Source organism: Apteryx rowi, unplaced genomic scaffold, assembly GCF_003343035.1.
Source record: "Apteryx rowi isolate R43461 unplaced genomic scaffold, aptRow1 scaffold_201, whole genome shotgun sequence".
Taxonomy (NCBI): domain Eukaryota; kingdom Metazoa; phylum Chordata; class Aves; order Apterygiformes; family Apterygidae; genus Apteryx; species Apteryx rowi.
This window is the reverse complement of record NW_020448320.1, coordinates 745,881-770,276: the sequence shown is the minus strand read 5'-3', so window position 1 is coordinate 770,276 and position 24,396 is coordinate 745,881. Positions and strand designations below refer to the sequence as shown.

Sequence of the window (24,396 nt, the reverse complement as noted above, 5' to 3'; positions counted from 1 at the left end):
TGCTCCAAGTGACCTTGCTTGAGCAGGGGGGTTGGACTAGATGATCTGCAGAGGTCCCTTCCAACCTCAACCATTCTGTGATTCTGTGATTTCTTCTCATCCTTTCTCTCATTTTTGTTTTCACAATGCAAAGAGGAACATCCACAACCCCCTTTGATGTGTGACTGTTCTGAATGAGCTACCTCTACTTTCCTTCCCCTTGCTTAGGTTGCAAAATTAAACCTAAGCACACTAAGTACCAGGGGCAGGTGCATTTCAGTGACTTGACTACCAACCTTACTATGTAATGTTCATATTTTGCTTTATTACCTCCACCTACCTAACACAATGTATAAACATAGTGTCCTCGGGTACAGGGTAGAGCACGGAGAGTCAGGAACTCCTGATTTTGTTCTTAACTCACCATCACTTTGTTAAGGAGATCTGGGCAAACTGCTTATCTCTTTAGGCTTCAATATCATCTCTACCCTCACATGCTGCCAAGTGCTTAATGCTCTCACAAGTCTTCAAATTCTGCAAGAGAAAGGCAAGACAAAAGTGAACACTTATTTGAGTACCTACTTTACAAAGGTGTCGTGATTTGAGGCTTAATCAGCATAAGGCCCTTGGATTAAAAATTGCTGAACATAAGTATTCTGATTAGATTTGATCAAGCAGATTTATAAAATTACACAGCTCTTCTCAATTTATACAAAAATCAGTGATCCAAGTAAGAATTTGAAATTTTGGGCCAAAACCAGATGTAGCCTCTGTAAAAAGAAAGTTAAAATTAATTTTGAGTACGAGGATACTTAGAAGGTCTTCTGGTGTCGATGTAGAAGATGGCACCTGTGGCTATGCCTGTCTTTGCTCTGCTGGATTGCTCCCCCAGAGCATCCTGTCAAGGGCCCTCCACAAGGAAGGACTCACCTGTTGATGACTTCAGAACCCCCCATTCACACTATCTCACAGTCCAGAAGCTGTTTTGGCACTCCCAATGCTGTTCCAACACTGGCTCCTATGCCAGCTCATCTAGTGTCACATAATCCCCAAACGATTACGGATTGCTGCCTGACTGACAGCACTGCAGCACAGATGAAAGGAGGATGCAGGCCAGAAAGGGTCTCCATTCCTCTCTGTTGCTTCACCAGGACCTCGTCTGCGCTTGCACTGGCAGCACAGGTAGAATCAGACAACAGAGGCCCCGATTTGGTAGTACTGCCATGCCAGAGTTGATCTTATGATAATCAGGTTAGTCCAACTCTTAGCCACAAGTGACAATGATGGAACAGACAGGGAGATGTTTCCAGTGTGAGGCTGAAGCCAAGACCAATCCCCCTCTGCTCAGCCCTGTGGAAAAGCCCCTCAGGCCTAGGCCAATTACCCGGGAAGCAACTTCCCAAGTCCAGCATGTTGCCTGAGCCCTTCTGAGAACTGTGCCTTGCACTGCTTGAGACACATGGAAATCTAGAAGACAGAGCAGCCTCAGGCAAGCGTCAGGAGTTGGCCAGAGTCACCAAATAGGGCAAGGAATGCCCACCAATGTCCTCTTTCTCCACCCAGCCTAATACTATGATTCTGCGGCAGCCATGTTTCTCCAAACTACGTTTTTGACAAGTGTCCAAAGATCAGTCTAGCAGGTGTCTGGCTGAGAAGTTAGAAAACTCTGCTTGAATCACACCGCACTATGCTCTTTCTTGCTCCTTCACAGCATGCCAGCATTGCAACTTGGCTTTTGCAGCACTGGCCTGCAAGGTGTTTGTTGGCAAAATGGGACATGTCTTGTCAAGGATGCTCCTTAGCATGGGCTCAGTCAGTTCCTACAGTATTAGGGTGCCTTCCTCCTACAGCCAAGTAGCACCAAGGACTAGAAGGCATGGAAAATCACACAATTTGGCACAAAAATGGGGAAACATTGTGTAATCATTTTAGCAGCGTTAACAATCTTGTTCTCTGTGTTACAGCTATCTTGCATCCGTGATATATTACATGCCACTCTTCACACTCTGCCATCATGTATCGCACAGGATTTGCATATAAAAACAATTCTTTGCCCTCAAAAGCCCTTTTTATAATGAAAAAAGGCACCTGATCTGAAAACTGTTCTCTTTTACCTTCCTCAAAACTGTTTCAAAGAAAGTAGAAGAAAAGGAAACTAAGCCTTCACAAAAGGCGAGTAGGAAGCCAGCACAGCTGATATAAACTAGTGCAACCTAAAAAACTGGATTGATTTTGTTCTTTACACACTTCATTAACATGTTGAGCCTTCTGGCTTCTCTTATATTTTCTGTTTATAAGATCTGCTTCTAGTCTGTTATCTTTCTTTTTTCTTTTTGAGGCAAGTTGCAAACTTTTAAAGACAATGATGACCATCTATTCTTGAAAATTCTTCCTCCCACCTCCCACTCATGTTTTGTCAAAATTTTGTCTCAGCTGAAGGCATTCTGGGTATTTTGTATATAGTGTAAGCAAAATGCCATTTTAATGAATGTTTGTACAGTACTGGTCCTTCAGTTAAATTATACAAAAAAACCCAGATGCACTGGACACAGGTAACAGGAAAATAAGTTTATTTCAGGAACTTAACTGCTATGCTGATGGCTATAATAACAATACTGTCAGCCATTTGCTGATTGTTTTGAGTAGGATCATTTTTGCAGTGAAGAAATACCGGAAACACAGATTCCAGGTATTCTTCCAACGCTATTTGTTTGTTTCCCTCAGCGTATACCCCCCCCCCCCCCCAAGTGTATGCATCCCATTTACTTAGATCAGAGACAGCCAAAATTGCAGACAGTTGCACTAAGTACACTTTCCTCTTTGTTACCATTGGCCAAAGTCCATTTTTAGGCCGACTCTGCTTTTAGTCCTTTTTCTATCTGTGCCCTGCGTTTTCTGTGTGAGATACCCTACAACCTAAAGACACTCTCTCTCTACGACACACAGTTGATCTAATTTAGACAGACTTTGCTATCAGTTATCCTTACACGATAAGCAATGCAAAATAATTCCTGCCAAACATGACTATCCTCAAGACGCAGAAGGCGGCTTTCTTCTACCACAGCTTGTTCCTTAATCAAGCAAAATCAGCAGAAAGACTTCAACATGCTTTGGCTCAGATTTGCAAAGCACAGTTTTTAAAGGCATTCAGGTGCCTAAGGGTGCAGGAAGTACCTTGTGGATTTCCCAACTGTCTTAAAAATACGGTCCAAGTCACTAACAATTCACTGACATTATTCCTTTAAAAATTCTATGACCAGTGGTGTAGACTACATTCATGTTCAATGCTTGGTAAAAAAAAATTATGTGATGCGTATCAATAAAAATGACTCAAGAATCTATGCACATGTATGCACCTGATGAAGTAACAACTTTATCTGAACAATACCTAGCTAAACTAACAGAAATTAGGTTATAGAAATACTAGGATGGACATTGCATTCAACAGTTGTCATATAATTCAACTGCAGTATCGATAATGGAAGATTTCCATTTTGCAGACTGTATTTTTGGATGCTGAGCCAAAATAGTATGAACAGTTTCACTGACGCTAGATTAACTATCATACCCTGAAGTTTATTCACTCAATACTAATAATGAATTAAATTACCAGATGGGTTGAGCAGTCCTCTATTCAACAATATTCTGTACTATTCTTGCTAGAAATTTGCTTTCAATATAATTATTTTATACATCTGTTGTAAATGGAAAATGATATTTCAGTTTAACAAAAACTCTTTGTTAAGATGCACAATTCATTATTAATGGATTACACTTTTAATCAATTTGTCACATAAATAAAAAATCTGTGGTTTGATAGGATTAAGCATCTATCAAAGAATGTTTTTATTATTAGTGCTTTTCAAACACAGAGCTACTTCCGACAGAAGAAAAATTTTATACTAGTAACTGTTTTAACTTCTTCAAAAAAGTGTTTATTTTGGACTTGAAAGCCAGGCAGTTGTTGTTTTCCCAGTAGATCAGTGACTCACTCATTCTCCCATTAACTTCAATGGGAACAGGAGCATGCCCCAAGTACATAATTTGTAAAAAACAAATCTATATTCCATCAACCCAATSGACAGTAAAGGAATTAATTACAAATCTCAGAATTGAGGATAGTTGAAATGACATAGCACATAAAGTTATCTTTAATAATTATCTTGACAATTTCTAATCACATTTAAATTCCTACAAAGTTATCAAAACATTTGAGTAATCTGAGCTTGAGATGTTTTCTATTTACTCAGAATTTAAAGAGCTCCTTTCAAGTCAAAGGTAGAAACAGCTTTGAAGAGAAATGACAAAGTAGTGAGGAAAACCCAAAACAAATCATACTTCTGATTTAAGGATTGTGTCCTTGATGTAATCGTCCACATTTCTCATATTTCTTACAGACTTTTAACAACACATTCAGTATTGACCTGAGGGCAAAATAGTCATTGAAGAATATTTTTTTGAATAATAGCGTAAGCATAAATTACAAAATGACTCTATATGTTTCAGCTGTTTGAACTTTGTGGTTCTATAGCGCACTTTCAGAGTCTCTGCACCATGCGCTTTGAAATTATTTGCATCATTCAGAAAGATTTCTTCATCCCCACTCCCACTGACAGAAAATATATACTACTCATTATTTTGATGCAAATGAGGGAACAGTTAATCATCTGCATTAAAAAAAATGATGCTTGGGCATTATTTAATGTCCTAATCCAGCAAACCATGTATTTATCTCTACAAATTGACCTCACTATTGTCATGTTTAAAACAAACCATATGCTAAGTGCACCACTGAATTCTAGCATATAACACCCTTCTCCTCTTCTATGTTTGTTTGCATTCAGATAATTTTTAAATTTTGACCTTTCACCCTTTTTTCCCATCTACAGTCTTACTAGCTTTAACAGGTTTGTCCATATCAACAATGATTTCAGGATTAGGCCCTTAATTTGTAATGTATTTAATCACTGCAGAAACAGCAAACGCTCTTAAAAGCACTAGMAGTTAAAAAACTTAATAGGAATACAACCCTGAACTAGATTAGGCGGTCATCACAACATAATTTCACACAATACATCTCTCAAGACTTCGAGAGGGTCTCCAGGTTCTGCAGTAATAAAAATACTAAATATCCCTACTTATGCATACGTGGTAAGGCTTTCAAATAGGCGAGAAAACACTCTGAATGGAAARCCTTCACCACCTTCAACAGGATGATGAAAATTTTCTTGGTCTTAAAGCAGTACTTTTTTGGAATCTGCTTATTAATATATCCGACTGAGAGAAATCTGCTCAGAAAACAAACGACCATAAAGCTCTGGTTTGCTGTAAGTTTAGAAAAAAATATTTTTAGTTTTGAATGCATAGCAGGACTTGCACAGTAAGAGATAATAATAATAATGTGAAAGAACAGAAGGATGTTTTGATTTGAAGACAGTGTTTTAGACTTCAAATTCTAAAAGTGAAACATCCTCATTCCATTTTACAGGAAAAAGTAAAGTACATGAGGAAAAAATATTCAGACTGTATTGGTTAAACCTATTCCGTATTGTGGTAATGTTTAAGTGTTCTCAGTTCTTAGTCATCATGAAAATTGTTTTGAGAACAGCAAACATATTTGCAGAATAAACTGGCTTAAGTCTGTGTTCAACTTGCAGGAGTTTTGGGGAAGTTCCTCTCTGAGAGTCCACATCATCACATGGTGAAGTAAGATAAGACACTCGTCACTTTGGATTTCACTACTAGAAAGTCCCTCTGGAGGGATCACATGATGTGCACACTCACATTTCCAGTTTTAGGAGATCAGGCTTACTTCATATGACAGCATGGACTACGCGTTGATCACACGGAACTGTTAGTCAGGAAACCTGCTGCGTGATTTCAAGGAGCTCATGTCCCTCTTTGTGAAACACCACCACTTGCTCAGTCTAAAACAGGGGGAGAAGAATGAAGCATTGTACCCRACAGCACCGTTTCTGGAGGGCATTACTCTGAGGAGGAATCTTTCTGACCTTTAGGGCAGCTGACTTCCAGAAAGTGCTGAAGGATCCCGCCTTTGCCCTTCATCGGTGCTCCTTCATGCAATGAAGAGTGCTGTAAGCTCCTTCCCCCTCCTCTTACTCCTCCACTGAATTACTTTAACTGAGCGTTAGTGCCCTCAGTCTTCCTTTCATTTGGACGCGGGAGCGGACAGCGCATTACGCTTTTAAACGCACAGCACAACGGGCGTTTCATCGCCTGCAGCTGGCTTGCTTGGGGGGGAGGGCTCGTTTCGCTTTTAGGTACCGGCCCGCACCACTGTATTGCGCGCAGCACCGAGCGGAGGTGGCGGGGACAGCGGCTGCTCCCCATTGCCGCCGCCCACGCCAGAGGCCGCGGCTCCAGCGCGGCCGCCGCCCCGAGGACGSGGAGGAGGGACGGGGGCGGGCGGAGGGGCCGAGCCAGCGCCGCCGCCGCCCGGCTCCGCCTCCGCGGCACCGCTCTCAGTCCTGGAGCGCCGCTCGCTGCCAGAGGGGAGCCGCCACCTGCCCCGGTGCGGAGTCGCTCCTCGCCGCTCGCTCGGCAAGAGGGAGAGCAGCCGCCCCGCCGCCGCCGGGGACGTGACCGCTCCCGCTCCCGCCGCCGCCCCGGGGAAGCCTGCCGCCGCCGCCCGGCCTCGGAGGGCAGAAGTTGCCTCCACGCTCCGCCGCGAGAGGGAAGAGCCGCCGCGGGCGCGCCGCCCCGCCGCCGCAGCCCCCCAGTCCCGCCGCGGGCAGGCGGGATGATGGAGCCCCCCGCCGCCGCCCGCGCCTCCTGCCGCCGCCGCCCGCTGCCGCTGCTGCCCTGCCTCCTGCTCGCAGCCCTCTGCCTGCCGCCAGGTGAGCGTCGCGGGAAAGGGGCGCCCGGAACCGCCGTCGCGCCGCGCCGTCCCGGCCGCCCGCAACTTCGCCGAGGGGAGGCCGGGGCGGCCGCAGGTGGCCGCGGCCGCTCTACCCGCCCGCCCGCAGCCCGCGCCCCGCTGCACCCACCTGCCGCCGGCTCCTCGGCGCCGCGGGGTCGCTGCGCGCGCGCGGGGCGAGCGCTCCCGGCGGAGGCGGCCGTTGGCGCCGGCGACCGTTGGCGCGGGTGACCGTTGGGGCGCGCCGCGCACCCCCCGTGTGCGCCGCGGCGCCTGAGGCGTTGTGAGAGGCCGCCGGAGGGCGAGGGAGCCCGGGCAGACGTGGTGCGCGTGTGGCTGTGGGGCTGGAGGGCACGTCCCGCGGAGCGGGCTGCCGCCAGCTCGGGCCGGGCTCCCCCCGACCCCCCTCCGCGCCCTCGGGCGCCCCTGCCGCGGCGCCCGCCCGCCCCGCGCGCGCCGACGGCAGCCGGCGCTTGGGGCGGCGCGGCGCTCCGACCGCAGCAGCGCAGCGCTGAGCCGCCCCTCGCGGAGTGGCAGCGCCGCGCTGGACGAGGCGGACAGCGGCAGGTCGCGTTCATGTGGGTGACTTTCTCTTTCCCTCCCTGAAAGCGTGCTCCGGGCGCTAGGGAAGTGGGGACGTGCAGGAAGTGCTAAAAAGCCCTAATTGTTCTGGGAGTACTTGGGCCGTGAGGTGTTCGTAGGCTTTATTTTGTAAATATTGAGTTGAAACTGAAGTCTGGAGGAAAGCCGTGAAGTCAGGAGTTCTGCATTCGAGGTAGAGAATGTCGCATTATTCTTGTAGAAAGAGCGTCAGCCTGTGGTAACATTTTGTATTGCTTTAAGGAAATGGCTTTGCCTTTGTGTGCTTGCGTTTGCAACAGGGAAGGGTTTGCAGAAGTGTTAGAGTTGGTGGTTTTTCATTCCTGGCCTCTGCCTTGTTGTTGTGTGCTCTCCAAGTTAACCATTTACAGGCAATATAATCTTTTCGAAATGAAAGATAAGGATGGGACTTCAGGAGACCTCTTCCACTAGCAATATTTTGATGTTTATTTAGTACAAGCTTTARCTAAGTAAAAAACGAACTACTAAACCAATAGCATAAGGCTGCCGAGGCTTTAGTCTCAATTAGAATAGTAAAAAAACTGCAGGAAAAACCTTAAGGGAATATGTCAAGCTGTTCTGCCGGGTTTTTGCTTTGGCAAATRCAGTATTTAATCACTGTAAGACTTAAAAATGTAAGTCTCAGTGGCAGAGCTTACAAAGAATACTGGTTTCTGTGATGTAGAGAAACTCTTCAGGAAAGATTATTCATTTTGTGAAATTCTAAAGATATATTGAGATAAGCACCTCAGCTTCCAAGAAGCAAGACTTGTCCCCTGTAGGGAGTTTTATCCAACTTTCCAGTAAAAAAAATAAGAAGTGATCTCACTGGTTGTGTGACTGTCCACATTTTTACTTAAAATATCTAACGATTTCAGATTTCCTTCTATATCAAGGCTTGGGTTGATGAAGGTGTATAAAAAGAGAAAACAGCACTATCTCAGCTTAATAACTTTTCAGCAGCACAGGGAAATGCCTGGAAAGCCTAAGTTAAGATTTAAGCCTCTAGTTTCCAATTTATTCTTTGAAGGCCAAAAGATGTTTAAATATGAAAATATCTGTAAGAAAGTCTTGATATTACTGTATATTTCAGGTTTTTCTCTCCTCATTATCTCAGCTGTTTCATACTAATTTACTATCATCCGCAATAAACTCTGGATACATTATTCTGTCATAGCGTTTGGCTTTTGGGAATTTCATTTCAGGTTTACATATGGAAAGCAATAGATAAGTTATTAAAAGCATATTACAAGCTGATGTGTATCAGGTGTTGATCTCTTCAGCAATACTCAAGCTTATTGGTGATCCCTATTAGGAATTTTACATTTCTTTCTTCATAAAATAAACTGCTCTATAACACATTAAAAATGCAGATATATTAAAAGATACAGATCTTTTATACAGATATATATATATCAAGATTTACAAAAAAGAGGTGGTCCAAGTCCCAATTTACTATTCAAAGATTAACCCTAGGCCAAACTAAAAAGGCATACTAATTAAAATGCATGATCCTCTAGAGGAAGTAACTATATGTGAAAGGAAAGTCAACTTTTAATCAAGAGCTAATCTTCGTCTTTCTAGTCCTTCCTCCCCCCCCATGAATGATAATTATGAAAAGCACAGTCTATTGAATTGTTTTATTACTGAAAATGTGTTACATATTGCTATGTAATGCAAGTGCAGTGAAACTGTAATATTTAGTCTTCTCAGTCACCTGATGCTTATCATTGTGTTCTCACTCCTGACTGCTGTTTTTCTGGTACATCTGACATGATACTGGTTCAGGAAAACTGGTTTTCTGTGTTAAAACCTGAGGTTCACATGTTTTTTCTAAGACTGAAGTCAGGAAACCACTGTACCATGCATATTTGTTTTGATACACTATGTTTCTGTGATCCAACACAAAGCTGGCAAAGCCCAACTCATTTTTATAAGTTGATAATCATTTGCTTTGGAAAATATTTGACTTGTTTAAAAAATCATTTTTTTCTTTTGCTAAGAATATGCTTGAAAAGTCTCACAACATAAATTATTTTTCTTCTTGTCCTCTCTCCTCCTATGTTGCTTTTCTAGTACTTCATATAAAGCAGAGGGCAACAACAGAAATCATCCAGGCCTGTAATCTTAAGTCTCTCAAGTTTCATGCTGAAAGAAAATAAGTTCTTCAGTTCTTAGAAGGACCCAACCCATTGATTTTTTTTATTTTATTTTTTTAAACTGGAAAAAATATATTTTGTGTTCATGAAATAAATATCTCTATGGTGAGTCGTACTTAATTAGAGGATATCTTATTTTCACCTTCCAACCTATGGAAGAGTAATACCCTTTCTTACAGTGCCCTTCRTTCCCTTTCCTAGAAGCATCCTAGGATTCTAATGTGTAATCCCAGGGTAAACAGTTTCAGCTGTCTTCATAGTAGAAGTAATGCTGTTCATTAGCTTATCTCAATCTTAAAGTTTTGAGGATCAAAATCTGAATATTTATGCAAGGTGATACATGAATGGGAAAATACAGAAAATACTATTAAGTACTTAATGCAAATTACATCTGAGATCAACATAAATYTACCTTCTCCATTTTCTTACAAATATCCAGCTTTTATAACATGTTTTATAGTCTTAAACTATTGAGGGCTCACTGCAGATTTCCATCATGTCAGATCTGATTACATACGGTACGGAAGGGCCTAGTAGACCTAGTATAAAAACAAGCATTACTTCAGTGTTAATAGCTCTAATGTGCTTGCCAGTCATATTGTAGCACAGCACTGTGTGTTGTGTGTGTTTGTTTGTTTTCCCCCAACCCTGTCAAAGGCATTTTTTGGACTAACAAAAATGCTATCAAAGTGGTTTTGGGGTAATTATTGAGCCTGCAGGGAAACAATAGCAGATCACAGAATAGGGACCAGGTATGGGGGAGCCAGGCCTATCTATATAAGAAAAAAGTTAAACTACACTTCAAGCCTGTTAACAATTGCATGATTGTGCTAACTTTTTAGACGCTCTAACTTGTAATTGAATCTCCTAGCCATAGATGATCATGCAATATTCATAGTTTCTACTTTTTGTGACCTCTTTTATATGACCATAGGCATAATGGTCACAGGTAAGCTGGCTCATGGTCTGGTCTGCAATGGCTTTCCTCCCACTATTATTTCACAGTCTTTATGTACTGGCTTTTCAAAGATATTTAACGTATCCAGAAGCATAATCTTTAGGCTCTTTGTTTAGTGCTCCTCAAGGTTTCTTGAGGCTGGCTAGTATATAGATTTTTACTCTGGTAATACAATTGTTTTTTCAAGATATTAGAAAATGTATGTAAACTGTAATGCCACGCTTCTAAGAGAACTGATGCAGTGTACTGAATTCTGTCGAGTTCTTCTGCTTGCAAGAAGAATCAAGTCAGTTATGCTTCCATGCACCAGTGCTCAAATGAAAGAATTTTCAAGAATTGTAAATGCTGGAGATGATTATTAGAATTGACTTGAGTAGAATGTGATTTTTTTTTTTTCCAGGAAAAAAACTGAATATCCACAACTCTCTGGTATTTTCGTGTTATCCTCCCTGATTTCGACCATAGTATGCTGCTTTTTCTTTTTTGAGTGKTTTTTTGTTTTTTTGTTTTGTTTTGGCAACTAATTCAATAGAGGGAGCTCCACTACCTCACTGATAGAGGCAGCATGTTTGTGCTTTTCTCAGACCTCTGGCTTCAGATTGAAAGTGATGTTAAAATTCCTTTTCTTCGTAGTGTTCTGAGGTATCAGGCTTTGTTTTTGAAAGCATCTTGCTTTCATCGATAACTTCCTGTTGCATGAAGAAGGACAAACCTGAAGTGATGACTCAGAGATAGTCCTCTTCTGCTGTATGCCCCCCCCCTTTTTTTTTTTTAGATGGATCGGTTACTGATGCAGTTTTTCAAATAATCTGTTCTTGTCCGATGAGGGGCTTCATGGAGAAATTCAAAAAGAACTCGAATAAAAAGAGGGTGCTTTCCTGGGGTGAACGGTGCCAAGAGTGGTGTTGCATGATAAGAAACAAACAGGATAAGGAAATGATTGCCCTGGATGCATGAGAGAGAGCTAAAACACTTCCAATAGGCTTTGTTAAGCAATATTTTTGTTGAACAAAAACAGTTCTGTCAGTAAGTTCTTCTGGGATTATGAAGAAAAATTGAAATAGATGTGCTGTTCCATAAACAGAATCCGAATTCTTCATTATTGTAAAAGAAAATGAGGTTGCATATGTTCTTGTATGCTTCTAACCCATTCCATGTCTTTGATTTAGAAACAGGTAAATACAGAAAGCTGGTAACTGTTTGGCAAATCTAGAACTTTATATTTCTCTTGAATCCTTCGGTTTTTCTTAAATATTATTTCTCATCGGAGTACTTTGAGACTAATTATGAAGCCTCATTAAGAATTGGCCCCTCTTAGTGGTTTTAAAAAAAAAAAGGGTAAATTTGTAGTACACTCAGAATTATTATTCCATCAGATGAATGCTGCACAGAAGTAATTTATCTTTTGACCTGCTGCAAAAGTTACCTGATTTTTTTTCTCTGACTTTTCAATTTAACAAGAGAAAATAACTCTTAGATGTTGAATAATAAAATGGATGTAGTTTGTATACAGCTAGAGTTAAACACGTCATTTTGTATGACTGACATACATTTCAGGGGTCTTTTTTTTTTTTTTTGAAGCTTGTTTTAGAAAGTGGAACAACTTGTTTTTCAGGAACTCGACATTGCTAGAGTTCATCATGCTGGCCAAGAAGAATTGTTAAGGCTCATGTTTTAGAAGGACAAAAGTGAATTGATGCAGTTTATCCCATGGGAAAAATGGTAAACGTTCATATTGGGCTCTGTAACTGGGTATCTTACAGAGAATACTCAGTTTATAGAATGGGGTTAGGATAGCTGAATGTAGGTGTGAGAGTTATTATTTGTGGGATGAAGTTCCTTTTGCAGTTGCTGAAATATTTAGCTATAGATTGTGTAGAGAATTCGCTTAGGTAACGGTGTATACTCCATTTTGGTATGAAATTTTGTTTCATGAAATCTAGAAACCAGCATGCTTTTAGCCAAGCAAGACCTATTGCTTATTCAATAAACAAACATGGTTTTACTTGGCTTATTCTAGTTGTTTTGGAAAGCAGAGATGAACTTAGTGGCCTTTGCTTACACAAGTCATGCATAGAATAGGAAAATAAGGAGAAAGAACTTGGTATTTAGGAAGGTTTGGGGGGGACTCGAATGCAATTATGTAATTTTAGAAGGGAAAAGAATTGTAAATTTTGATTCCTTCATTGCTGATACACAACTTGATGTGCAGTAACAGATGCTTGTGTATAGGCAAGATGATAGGATAAGTATTATTAATGGATGAATTTTAATATTATATACACTATTAAGAGATTTGCTTTCTGAAACTGGGAAACTTATTTTAAAGTTTCTGACAATGCCAAAAATGGGGCATGATGACAACTGGCGACATAAAACCTCAGTCACGAATTTAAGCTGGGAAAAAAAATTCCCTTACCCACTTTTCCAGCTGTCATGTGCCAATTGTGTTTTTTATGAAGTTTGTTTAAAAAAAAAAAAAAAACTCCTCAGTTCTCAAACTGTTGCAGAATATTGCTAATCTTGAACCCCATCTACATACACAAGTGATATGGAAGTCAGTATTATGAATGTGTCCCCCCCCCCAGTTTCTAGTTTATATTAATGAACTACATTTCTTACTGTCGTGTTCTTGCACAATCAAATGAGCTTTTAGTAATACAGTTTGCTGTGTAAACAGTACTACAATTTTAAATAGTTGCCATTTTATATAAGCAAAAACTGACAGTGACTTCACATGGGCATAAAGTTACTTTTCTATCTTTGTTGTCAAAATGAATTTTTGTTAAATGCTTAAAACGTCTAGAAACTGTTTTGCTCTAGTGGTTTCTCTCTTGACATGGCTTCTAAAACAGTGCGTTACCTTCTGGAGGGCGTAACTGTTCCACAGTTTACTATGACCTTACTCATCATGCCACTGTTGAATGATGCAACATGTTATTTCATTCTTCTGAAGCTTAAGTCCTTATAATGTAGCTTATAATGTACCCTAAAGATTTAGCCCTGGTAATGTAAAGTCCTCCCACAGTGGGAAATTCCTATGTGTTTCTGTGAGAATTTCTGTTGTCAGAGCAAGGCTTCTGGATGTTTACCTGCAGGTTTAAGGGTTGGGTTGTATTTTTTGTATTTCATCCRAACTCTGTTGTGACTCCAGGTCACTTCTTGTCTTTGCTGATCGTATTCTTAAGAACCCTGCGATGTTAAATCTGAAACTTTAGTCCAGTTTCTGGGAGGGGGGAGTACAAAAACTTTTGAGATAGTGGAAAATAACTGAAGTGTTGTGAGGGTTATATCTGCGCACATGGTAGGAGAAGTAGGTGAACCACTTCTAGCTTGGATTCACAGAATCTATTTAGTATTTCTTATGCATTTTAAAATAGCATATGCCTGTTTCAGTAGAAATTGCTTTCATTATCTAGAAAGAACCGTAAGCGCTTGGAGTCCACAGTCAAAAGGACGTTGTTACAGGACAGGGGAGGGCAAACTTTCCAGTTTGTGTATCAAAATGTTGATATATTCAAGGGCCATGAGAGAGATATCACACTGTTTTGAGAGCCAAAGGGATGATGGTTCCGGGAGCGGGGAATGAGAATTGTTTTTCCAGAGGTCATGCTCGATGGGATGGGAGTGGGCATGTCGCTGGTCTCGGGGCATGCTGGCAGTGTTCATCTCTGCAGCCCCTGCTGGCTCTCTTCCCTCAGGGGCTGCTGCAGTGATCCAGATCCCTGGCTGTGGCAGCACAGCTCACTGCACCATGCAGCTTTGCAGCCGCACTTGAGCGGCATGCAGTTCAAGAGCCAGAGATCAGAAACTTTCTATAGCAGTGGTGGTCATCTATAGTGCCTATGGTGGTTGCTTCTTTTCCAATACGTGGGCGGCAAGGGAAGAGCTGCATTTCTCCAAAGCTTGAGAATTTCCCAGCTTTTGCTAAGGGTATACCTTCCTTCTGACCTGCTGCAAAGAGATATCTGCATAGTTTGGGGTTATCAGTTTGTTCTCTTGCTCTGAATTGTGTGCAAAGGACTCCATGGATTGCTTTTTTTATCATTATTTCCATCTGTGTGTACAGCAGTGATAAGGAAGGATGGGCTTAAGTGTATTCAGTATGCTCATGATCCTTGGCTCTGCTTCCATTACATCAGTCGCGCAAGGCATAGAGGAATGAATAAAGTAGTGTATTTCTTTCAGTGAATGCTGAATGGGTGAGTGTAAGCTGACAGAAGCTTTATCCAGAGAGAACTGGGGTGTTGTGAGGGGTGATATCCGCACATGTATTAGGAGAAGAGAGTGAACCATTTTTAGCTGGGATTTACAATCTGGTTCTATTAGATGTGGGAATGTTTGAAGACTGAGATTGAAAGTTCACCCCAAAAGCTTGTTAATTCTTTCTCAGCAGAAATAGTACATTTGCACAATTTCTCAAAACAAATTATTGTCGTGGTTTTACATATGGTTACTCCTGAGGAGCATGTATAAGCTTCATGTGGCTGCTTGCTCATTTGGACGGTGCTTTGCATAAGTAGATATAAAACCCAGCCTTTTTAGTATGCCGGAGTGCCTTGTCTTAGATGTGGATTCTAGTTCACAAAAGCCTTATAAATCACTGGYTTTTTCTTGCTTTTACACCAGTTGCTAGTCTTCCTTTGAGATGCTGTCAACTGTAAGCAGAAATGTTTGTTCTAAGAATTTCTTCATATAAATGCAAAAGAGCAGGACACTGAGAATGCAGGAGGCCATGACCCCTTGTGAGGAGGCTTTCTTGAGATGACAGAATAAATATTTGCTACTTTTTTGGACATATTGTACAACCCAGGCAGCCTTTTTTCATAACCACAAAAGGAAATAGGTGGCTTATAGTTTGGAAGTTCTGCGAAAGAACATGGCAAACTACAAAGAAGTCTGGAGGGGGAGCCTGTTAATTGAAATATTTAATGAAAACTTTAATTGGATTATTGCAGTGATTTTTTGGGGGGAAGAGGGGAACTAAAACTTTTTGCAAACTCTGGATAACTTTACTTTAAGAGGGGCCATCCTCTATCTCTAGGAAAGGAGGAAAGGAAAGGTACTGGAAAACATATGTTTTATGCAGACTTGCAGGAATTACAGACATAGGRTTAAGACCTAAATCTTCCATCTGCTTATAAAACTAAGCAATTTCCCAGAATCTTCCAAAATGATAGCTTTTTTAAAAAAAATGAGTTTGTTTGATTGCATGTGTGCAATGAAGACTGAGGACTGGATGGTTTTTTTTTTTTTTTTTTTTTAACTATTATTATTTAAGGGAGGAGGGAAGTGATCAGCGTTCTCTGGAGCAAGTGACACTTTCACAGCTTTCCTGTGTGGAGGCTGGGCTCTTCAAACAGTGTTTATAAGCAGAAGGAAATGGGGAATTAGGAATGATGCTGGCTTGGGAGAGGTCACTTAAGTTAGCATTTTTTTCTTGTGTGTGTCAGTGCTTTCAAACTGTTAAGCTAGGGTGGAAGTTCCACAGCATGCATTTAATTGAAGAGGATTTGAGTGTCTAACTTAAACTAAAACTGGTACTCCAGTGATGGAAAAAATAGTTTTATGTTTTTTGTGCCATTTGCTTTAGCTAAACTTAAAGTGCTCACTATGTTTTGCCTTTTGCAGCTTGGTAATACTTCAGTTGTAACTGCAAGGCTTCAGAATCCTGTATGGGCTGCTGCTGCGGTGGACGTATATCCTTAATGATTGCTATTGCTCGCAAACTGTTTGCAAGTCCACAGTCCCTAGCCTTGTGCAAATGATATTTGCAGATATTTCAGATGGATTATATAGTAAAGAACTCTTGCTGTGTAAAGAGTAGCTGAATTTTGTATTGTGGGGCTCAGAGGGCCAGAATTTATACATGGTGAGGACCTAAAAAGCTTATGTAATATGTCATAAAAAAGCCCAGGAAAGTGGAAACTCCTACCATGGCTTCCAAGTAGGAATAGTGATTCCTCAAAGATGGTATTTTTCAGTCCTTTGCAAGAAAGGACTGGGTTGAGTGTGGAGTGGCTCTCAAGGCAACCTAACACTATCAGTATTAGCAGCTACTGCTGCTGTATTTCTGTTGGCAGCTGAGGGTCGGCCAGTGGCCTCTGTGACTCAGCCCTGGGTTAGGAGCATGCTTGAACTGCTCACAAGCCTTGTGTGACTCAAGAACTGCTTTAACCGTTCCTCCTAGATGCTGCTTTGTAAATTGCCAGGTATGATCCATTGTACTGATGGCATGTGGCATACCTGAGCGGTGGTTTAAAATTGTGTGAAGTGAGCCAGCACACAGTTTCACGCTGAAAAAGCTGTTGTTTTTCTACACTTTTATTCGGAGGGGAATCTGAACTTGTCTTTCTAGGATCATAGAAAAGATACAAAATATATAAAAAATAGAATACTGAAAACCTTAGCCAATGATTTCTTTTTTAGAATCTGGTGTTTTAAGAAAAAAGTGAGATCTATGGTTTTAAAGAAAACATTAAATTACATAATATAGACCTTTTTGATTTATGTATTACACTTTAACATTAAAAGAAGATTTGGGGGAATATTTCTGACTGAGAAATAGATTATTTTTTTTTATTTTTTATTTTTGCCAGAATATTGTTTGCCAGACCTTGCTGTCACTGACTAGCATATGTGTTTATGATCTTATGGTTTCAGAGAGAGAAGGCTGTAGAAATTAGAACAATCAAGCAAAGCTAAATATTTAGAACTGCAAGAAGAGTTCTTTGAATCTTTGGCAAGATGTATTAAACTAAAAAAGAAGAGGGATTGTTTTTTATACTTAAAGTTCAGTTTCCTCCCACTACTCTCTAAGCAAATGTTCTTGGTTGGTGCACATAGAAACTGTCTGAAAGACAAGTTTACTGTCAATAACTGGTGATCTGATCAAAGACATGAGTGAGTATCTCTATAGGGAATGACATGCACAGCTTAAAAGACAGCTTGCTTCTAGTGTGATAAAGCAGGTATACCCGTAAGGCCTGCAAAGGGTAATAATATGGCAAAACCATGCAAAGWGGTCTTTGCAACGCAGACTGAGAGGGATGACATTTCATTTGACAAGGCCTAGGAAAGGATAGAGACAGGAGGTAATAGCCTGAACAAAAGCAATGGCTAGTTTGACTAGGAGGAGCTGTACCTCACACATTTCTGTGCAGACTTGCACATGCTGTGGGTGTGAGTTCCTGAAGAGCAGTCAGCTGAACCTGAGGGAACCCCAGCTTTTGGATCGGACTTGGCAAATCCACTTTGACTGCAAAAGTAGTGAGAAGTGGTGCTTATGTTAGAGACCTTGGCAGGTGGGGGGTGAGAGGGAGGAAGTTGAGAGCTCCAGTTACAGCTGTGCTAAGCAAGTGTGTACATGTTTGTGATACACTGSAGGCAGATCAGACAAGACAAATCTGGAGCAAGGGGGTAAGTTGTATGCATAGAAACAGTGATTGGATTTTTGCTTGCAAGAGAGAAAGCTGCAGAGGGAGAATAGAAAGCTTTCTGTTGAAGCTTTATGGAAAGTTACAGAATTAAGGAGGGTCCTCTGTAAGAATATTTAGAGGGAGAGGAGCAGAGCCAGACAGAAGAGACACTAAAGCAAGGAGAACAGAATTTCAGGAAAGCATAGTTCCTGCTTTCCCCAGCCCATATCGCCATGTACACTCTCTGGTTTCACAGTTACTCCGCCTCCTTCTTTTCCTTTTACCTGCTGTAGTTGGCAGGCTGTCTTCTTTGGTCAAGACTGTTTATTGCAATGCCACTGTACTCAGCTCTTTATATTTTCTCGCTTGTCAATCACACATTTCAGTATTCTTTTGTGTCTCAGCAAGACATTGGTTTCCTCAGTGATTTCTCAAAGCTGAAGTGTTCCTACACTTCACTTACGTGGCCTGTGCTTGTAAGTCATTCTGAGAATGTGATCATCTAGAGTAATGCATTCATTCTAAGGAGCCTTTCATTTTCTGTTCTTGGATCATTGAAGATAACCTAAAAGCTGTTCATATTAAGGTCCCCTCCACCCCCAAATCTCTTAATGTTTTCTTTCAGTCTTCTTAAGTGTCCTGGTGTGTGAAGTAATGTGTCAGGAAAGGATGTCATATGTTAAGCATAATCATTGTTTGACCTAAATATTCAGCTCTGTCCTTATTGAACTGTCAAATTTTCTTCAGAGTTACAAGCATCTTCATCTGTGATCAATTAAGATAGTCAAGAAATTCTTGTCTCTGGAACAAATAAGCCTGTATTTTTACAAAGCATTTCTATTAGAAAAAAATTTATTAGCTGTTTAATATGAACACTGTAATAAATATAGCTGTATGACCCACTTCTGTTGAAATTGCCATGGTCAACCTCTTTTCTAGTCTGAGTCTTTTCTTACCACTTCTACACATGAAGTGAGGAGTACCAGATTGTGGGGGTTTTTAGAGTTTTAGTTGACAGACATTGTAAACCTATAGCTGAAATTGTGCTGAACCACAATATCCAGAAATTTTAAAATTGACTCAATAGTTATGGACCCTGATCCAGCATGTCTTTGAGCATCCAACTTCAAAATTGTTCAAGTATTTAAATATATTGCTGCTTAAGGACCTAATTTTTAGAATAGAGGCAGCATGGTCAAAATGTCCATGTTTGATTGCTGTCTTGTGTACTTTCTCAGTAAATACTTTTATTGTACCTATGAGGGCATGCTAATCAGTGACTTGGAGGCTGCTRTGAATCTGGGTATTGTTTGCAAGTTATACCACGTTTCCGCTCCTCTTTGCAGAGCGTGTCTGGCTAGCTAGTGTGACTTCCAGAGAAACAGTTTAGGTACGGGATTTGCATTTGGCTCTGGTTCAGTCTTCCAAAATATGATGCAAGTGGTAGTTCACTTCTTCGCCTAACTTCTTAAACCTCTGTTTTTAAATTGCACACACATAGTTTTTCATACGTAAAACTTAATATATTGAGGAAAGATATTTTTGAGCTTGTCAGCAGGGAATATGCAGCTTACTAAGCTTTCTTGAATATAACTTTAAATGGAGAAAATGCTCCTATATACATTGAGATTATCTCATCACAATTTTTTTATGACTGTTAATTAAAATGTGAGGAAATCCTTTAGAACAGATTTGCAGTTTTGAGACTTTTATGAGACTTAGTATGAGATCTGTTTTTATAGTTATGCCTTCTTATTAGTTTTGAAATCAGGATGTATTTAAATGCATGGCTATCAAATCCTGTAATGATTACTTCTTTGTGTTGCAGTGTAGATTAATTTGGTTATGGTCCCATTCATGTGTTGTTTGTGCCCCAATTCTTTTCAAATAATTCACTTTCAGTGAAGCATGTTTTGCTAGATTATTGTGAATAATGACCATTTGGGTTATTCCAGCTCTTTTTGGAAATCAATTTTCAGGAGCCTGGAAGACTAAAATATGAGTGAAGGAAGGATTGCCATGATGAGCTACAAGAGACTTAACTCATTTAAAAAAAATGTCTTGGCATAAATGGAAAACTGTAAAATCTTGGCTTACACTGAATGAAATTGTGGTAGGAAGCAAGACATATAGAAAGTTTACTGGGAGAAAATGGTACTTATTAAAYGTTAGTCAAAGCCCTAGTCTATTTGCAACAGACTGGCATGTTGGTAGGATATTGATCTGGCTGAGGGATTCAAATCTTGGCCAGAATTGGGTATGGTGCCTTTTACTTGAACTTGTGCTCAGGCTAAAGGAATAATGAGAGCAAAGATCTGAACTGAGTTAAACAAATTCTTTTTTGCCTTGCTCTAACCATGCCTATAACATCATGACAGTAAGAATCTTTTAATAAGAGTCATTTATCATCTTGGACAACACCTTGAAGTTGTTTAATTGCAGAATTTTCCAGTCCAGGAATAAGTAAGACACGGAGGAAAGTGATTGGGTGTAAAGTGCAAAGGAAGTCAGAGTCCATTGGAAATGAATGTGGTGAGGATTTGAAGTCCCGTTACTTCTGCCTGTTTGTGTGAGTGACTGTGGCAAGCCTTGTGCTCTAGACCAGCAGGAGCCTGTATGCAGAGGAAAGAGGGGTGCCCTTCTTTTCTCCCTGTGCGTCACTGAATACAAACTTTGTTTTTGTGAAACATGTAGAGAGAGGAAACCATCAGATAAAGCATCAGGTAGAATATTTAGGGCTGATCTACCATGCAAACTTTTTAAAGGAATATTTTGTTAGAGGGTAACGTTGCTCAAGAATGCAATGTATGTTTTCATGATGTTTATCTACTAGCCCAAGCACTAATATAAATGTACTGTCAAAAACAAAGCAAAGGAGAGAAATAGGGAGGGAGAATTGTTTGCTGTACTGGCAGTGATACACGTGCTTATACGAGCTGTGTTTGCATTAGCAGAGTATTCTGATATAGCTAATTAATCAAAGTTTGTCTACCAAACTATGCCTCAGAGATTATATTTGTTTTGCAGGTGTTGAAAGAGAAAACAGAATGGGAGGAATCTCATCATTGCTAATGGTTAATGAGAGGAAATGCTGTATTGATAAAGGAGTTGTAGCTTTTATTTTTCTTTAAGCCAGATATAGAAAAATGTGAACAGAAGTTGAGACAAAAACATGTGAGAGGGAAAGGAGAAAACTTTTAAGAGAGTAAGTGGATGAAATAAGGGCTGCAGTGGGGTTTTGTGTGTCTTTTGAGAGAAAGTGGGTGGAAGGAGGTGAACAGCTATCTTTAGAGCCAAGTAGAAGCAGTATGGCTGCTCCCTCTTGTGTCCTCCCCTAGCTCAGGGTGCGCTCTTCAGTGTGGTGCCAGAAGAAACACAAGATTCTGGGATTTGCCATGTTTTGGCCATGGGGATCTGGTTAGGAAAGGAGACTGTTTTGGGGGCAATGATTGCTTCTGACTCTTAGATTCCCTTTCAGAAAAGTGTTATGTAGTTCCTTTTATTTGCACTCTTGCACTGGGCAAAGGTTTATTTTCAGTTTTGCTTTCAACACTTAAAAGATTATGGTTTTCCTGAAGTGACCTTCCCATCTCCTGTGGAGCCTTTGCCCATAAAATGATCTTGGTCATGTTTATGTTCATACAGACTGACTTCTGAAATCACATTTTGACTTGGACCAAATAACTCAGCCTGGATTTTTTTTCCCCTCTTACCGATTCTTCAAAGGCTGAGGTAGCATTGTTGCTTGGTTTTTTGGATGTCACCTATGGAAACCCCCTATCTATTAAGAAAGGGCTTCTAGCAGATTTTTTTTGGGGGGGGGGATCAGCATAGCTTCTTTATTTTTCAATTTCTGTTTAAGAAAAATAGAATAATATTTTCTAAAATATTACGCTAAGGCTTGTTTTTCTGTTCAGCTGGTATCAAAACTAAACAGTTACTGGATTCTGCTAATTTCAGTCTTCTAGTAGCTGTCACAGGCCTGAGCCCATGTTGCTAGCTGTCTTTTAGCTGTGGAAGAGAAGTCTAGACATTCAGGTTCTCTGCTTCAAGCAGCGTTTCAGTAATGTTCTCAGAGGTAGAGGATAAAGAGATTTTTTTTTTTTTTAAACATTTCTTGGAATCAGAAAATTACAAATTTTGGAAATTGTATGTTACATACTTTAAAAAGCTCTGTGTGTTCCAATTTCCTTTGGAACACTTTAAATCCATTCTAGAGTGCGGAAATCTCAAAATAATTGACAGTAGAGCAATCTAACTGGGAGAGTTTGGTAAGCAAGTCTGCTTTGCCAGAGTAGGAGTGTTCCCCAAGTCATTAATATTCAYGTGAGTACTTTTGATAACCTTGTATCTCATTTTGTTTTGGGTAATATACCCAGTAATAACAACAAATGCACTGTAGTACTCAAACAAATAAAGTTATGTGTGGCTATTTTAGTTCAGTCGTCATTCATACAGGGAAGGTAGTCAATGGAACGGATGCGGTGTTAGATAAAATATCCACGTTTCACATACAGCCTTTCATACCAGTGCAATTTGATTCATACTTTTACCGTGGATCCATATAGCTGCTGCTTATCAGACATTAGCAAATGGTAAATGCAGTTTCATTTATTGGAACTTATTAGCAAAGGTTACAAGCTATAATGATTTTTGATAAATGCCTACACATCAGTGTATTTCTACACACTGTGTTTTAGGGAGGAGAGGAAGAGATGTTTTTCATCTTTGGAGTCTTTCTGACTGGCTTGCGAAAGCATGAGGATCAAGCCCTTCAATTTCCAAGCACACTTTTTATTCATCTCAGGACAAAGATGATGGCATATACTTTCTCATTAGTTAAACACTTGCTGATTTTTGCTTATAAGCATGGGTTGCTTTCAGCTTYATTTTTATGATGAAAAGCTAAACTTAAAGATCAAAGGTTTGCTTCCCTGCTCAATTACTTTATCCACACTGGTGGTCAGAACTGCCTGATATGGGAGAGAGCAAGTAAGGGTAATTTGGTTTTTTTGTTTGATTGTTTTTGCCTCTGACTGGTCTCACCAAGTATCTGAAACTCAGTACAGAAGTTTTGTTGCTGGTGGAAGGCTATGAATGCATTGTGTCAGAAAATTGCAGTCTTCCAATCCTACTAGCCTGTTTAAGACAGTATTCACCATCCTTATACAAGATATCATGTTTGTATTTTCTAAGTGTCATCTGATCAAGTATTACTTTATTCAAGTGTGGTGGCACATTTATGTGCTTGTTGACTCCATTTCTTGACTGTACGTTTGGAGGCTTTTTCAGGCTTTGTTTCTGTTACTTTTCTGGTGGGTTGCAATGTGTTCCACCAGAGTTGCATACTCTGCATCACTTCCTCCTTTGCGGTATTTTGAAAATAGATCTTAGGTGCAGCATATTTCTCAGTTCTTTAAAGTTCCTAATATGTGAAACTTTAACTATTGGAAATGGTTGGATAAAGTTTCTGTGCTAACCAGACCATGCGTACAGGCATTATTTATCAGTAGGATACTTAATCCTTCTCAGTTACTTTGCTTAGGGCAAAATTACTTCCTTTCTGGTGAAATTGGTGGTCTTTCACCTGAATTCTTTTTTTGTTGTTGTTGTTGGATTCCTCCATGACCATTGTAAACTGTACTGAAATTGCTTACTATAATTGTTGAGCTTTTGATTTTTATTTTCTTTTAATCRATAAGAAGGGTTTTTTTGCTTTATGTTAATTCATAGTTATTTACCACAGTTATTTTTATTTCTTGTTCAAGAATTGCTTTTATAGACAGTTAAGTTTCTGAATCACAGGTTATTTTTGCTCCCTGCTTTTCAGAGAGCCTTTCATTGGCACCAGTCAGGCTCTTGCTAATTGTTTTCTGCCTCTACATGATTATATGTATATATATTTTTAAACTGACTTAAAGTCAGTTAAATTGAAACTTCCTGACCACTCCTCTGTTTTTAAAACTGATAGATAACTTTTATTTTAACCTCAGTGGAATGATCAGCCCTTCAGAGCTTGTAAGACTGCTTCCCAGCCTTACATCAGGAAACCCAACTACCAGCTGCAGATTGCAACAGATACAAAAATTTAAGCATTTTCTAGGTACACTTGCTATCTTTATTGAACCAAGAAATCTTTACCCAACCAGAAACAATGTTAGGAATAGCAACTTCTGCTAACATTTCTGGCTTGATTCTCATTCAAGATTCAATATCTATTTTTAGTCAAGCTATTTTTCTCTGTTCTCCAATATCATGCAAGTCTTTCAGGGAATCCACACCACATAGGTGAATTAACAAATTCTTTGCTGAGCAGGGAAATACAGGGGAAGGTGAGTTTCTTCTGGCAGTGGTTTCCTGGGGTGCATAAATGCTGCCTGGGGCTATGCAAGGATCCCTGAATGA

The 24,396-nt window shown here is 40.2% G+C and overlaps 1 protein-coding gene across 2 annotated transcripts in view; it reads left to right on the top strand.

Moving 5' to 3' along the window:
• Nucleotides 1-5,901: 5,901 nt before the first annotated feature.
• The window catches only part of ALCAM (activated leukocyte cell adhesion molecule), a 122,712-nt gene continuing 104,217 nt past the window's right edge, over nucleotides 5,902-24,396 (top strand). Inside the window, exon 1 of one of the 2 annotated variants that reach the window (XM_026063840.1) lies at nucleotides 5,902-6,074. Coding sequence is in view for 1 of the 2 variants with exons in the window: in XM_026063837.1 (XP_025919622.1) it covers nucleotides 6,740-6,836 (97 nt within the window). In the remaining variant the exon portion in view is untranslated. Of the gene's footprint in view, nucleotides 6,075-6,460; nucleotides 6,837-24,396 lie in introns of those variants that run through there. The other variant, XM_026063837.1, reaches the window with a different exon arrangement.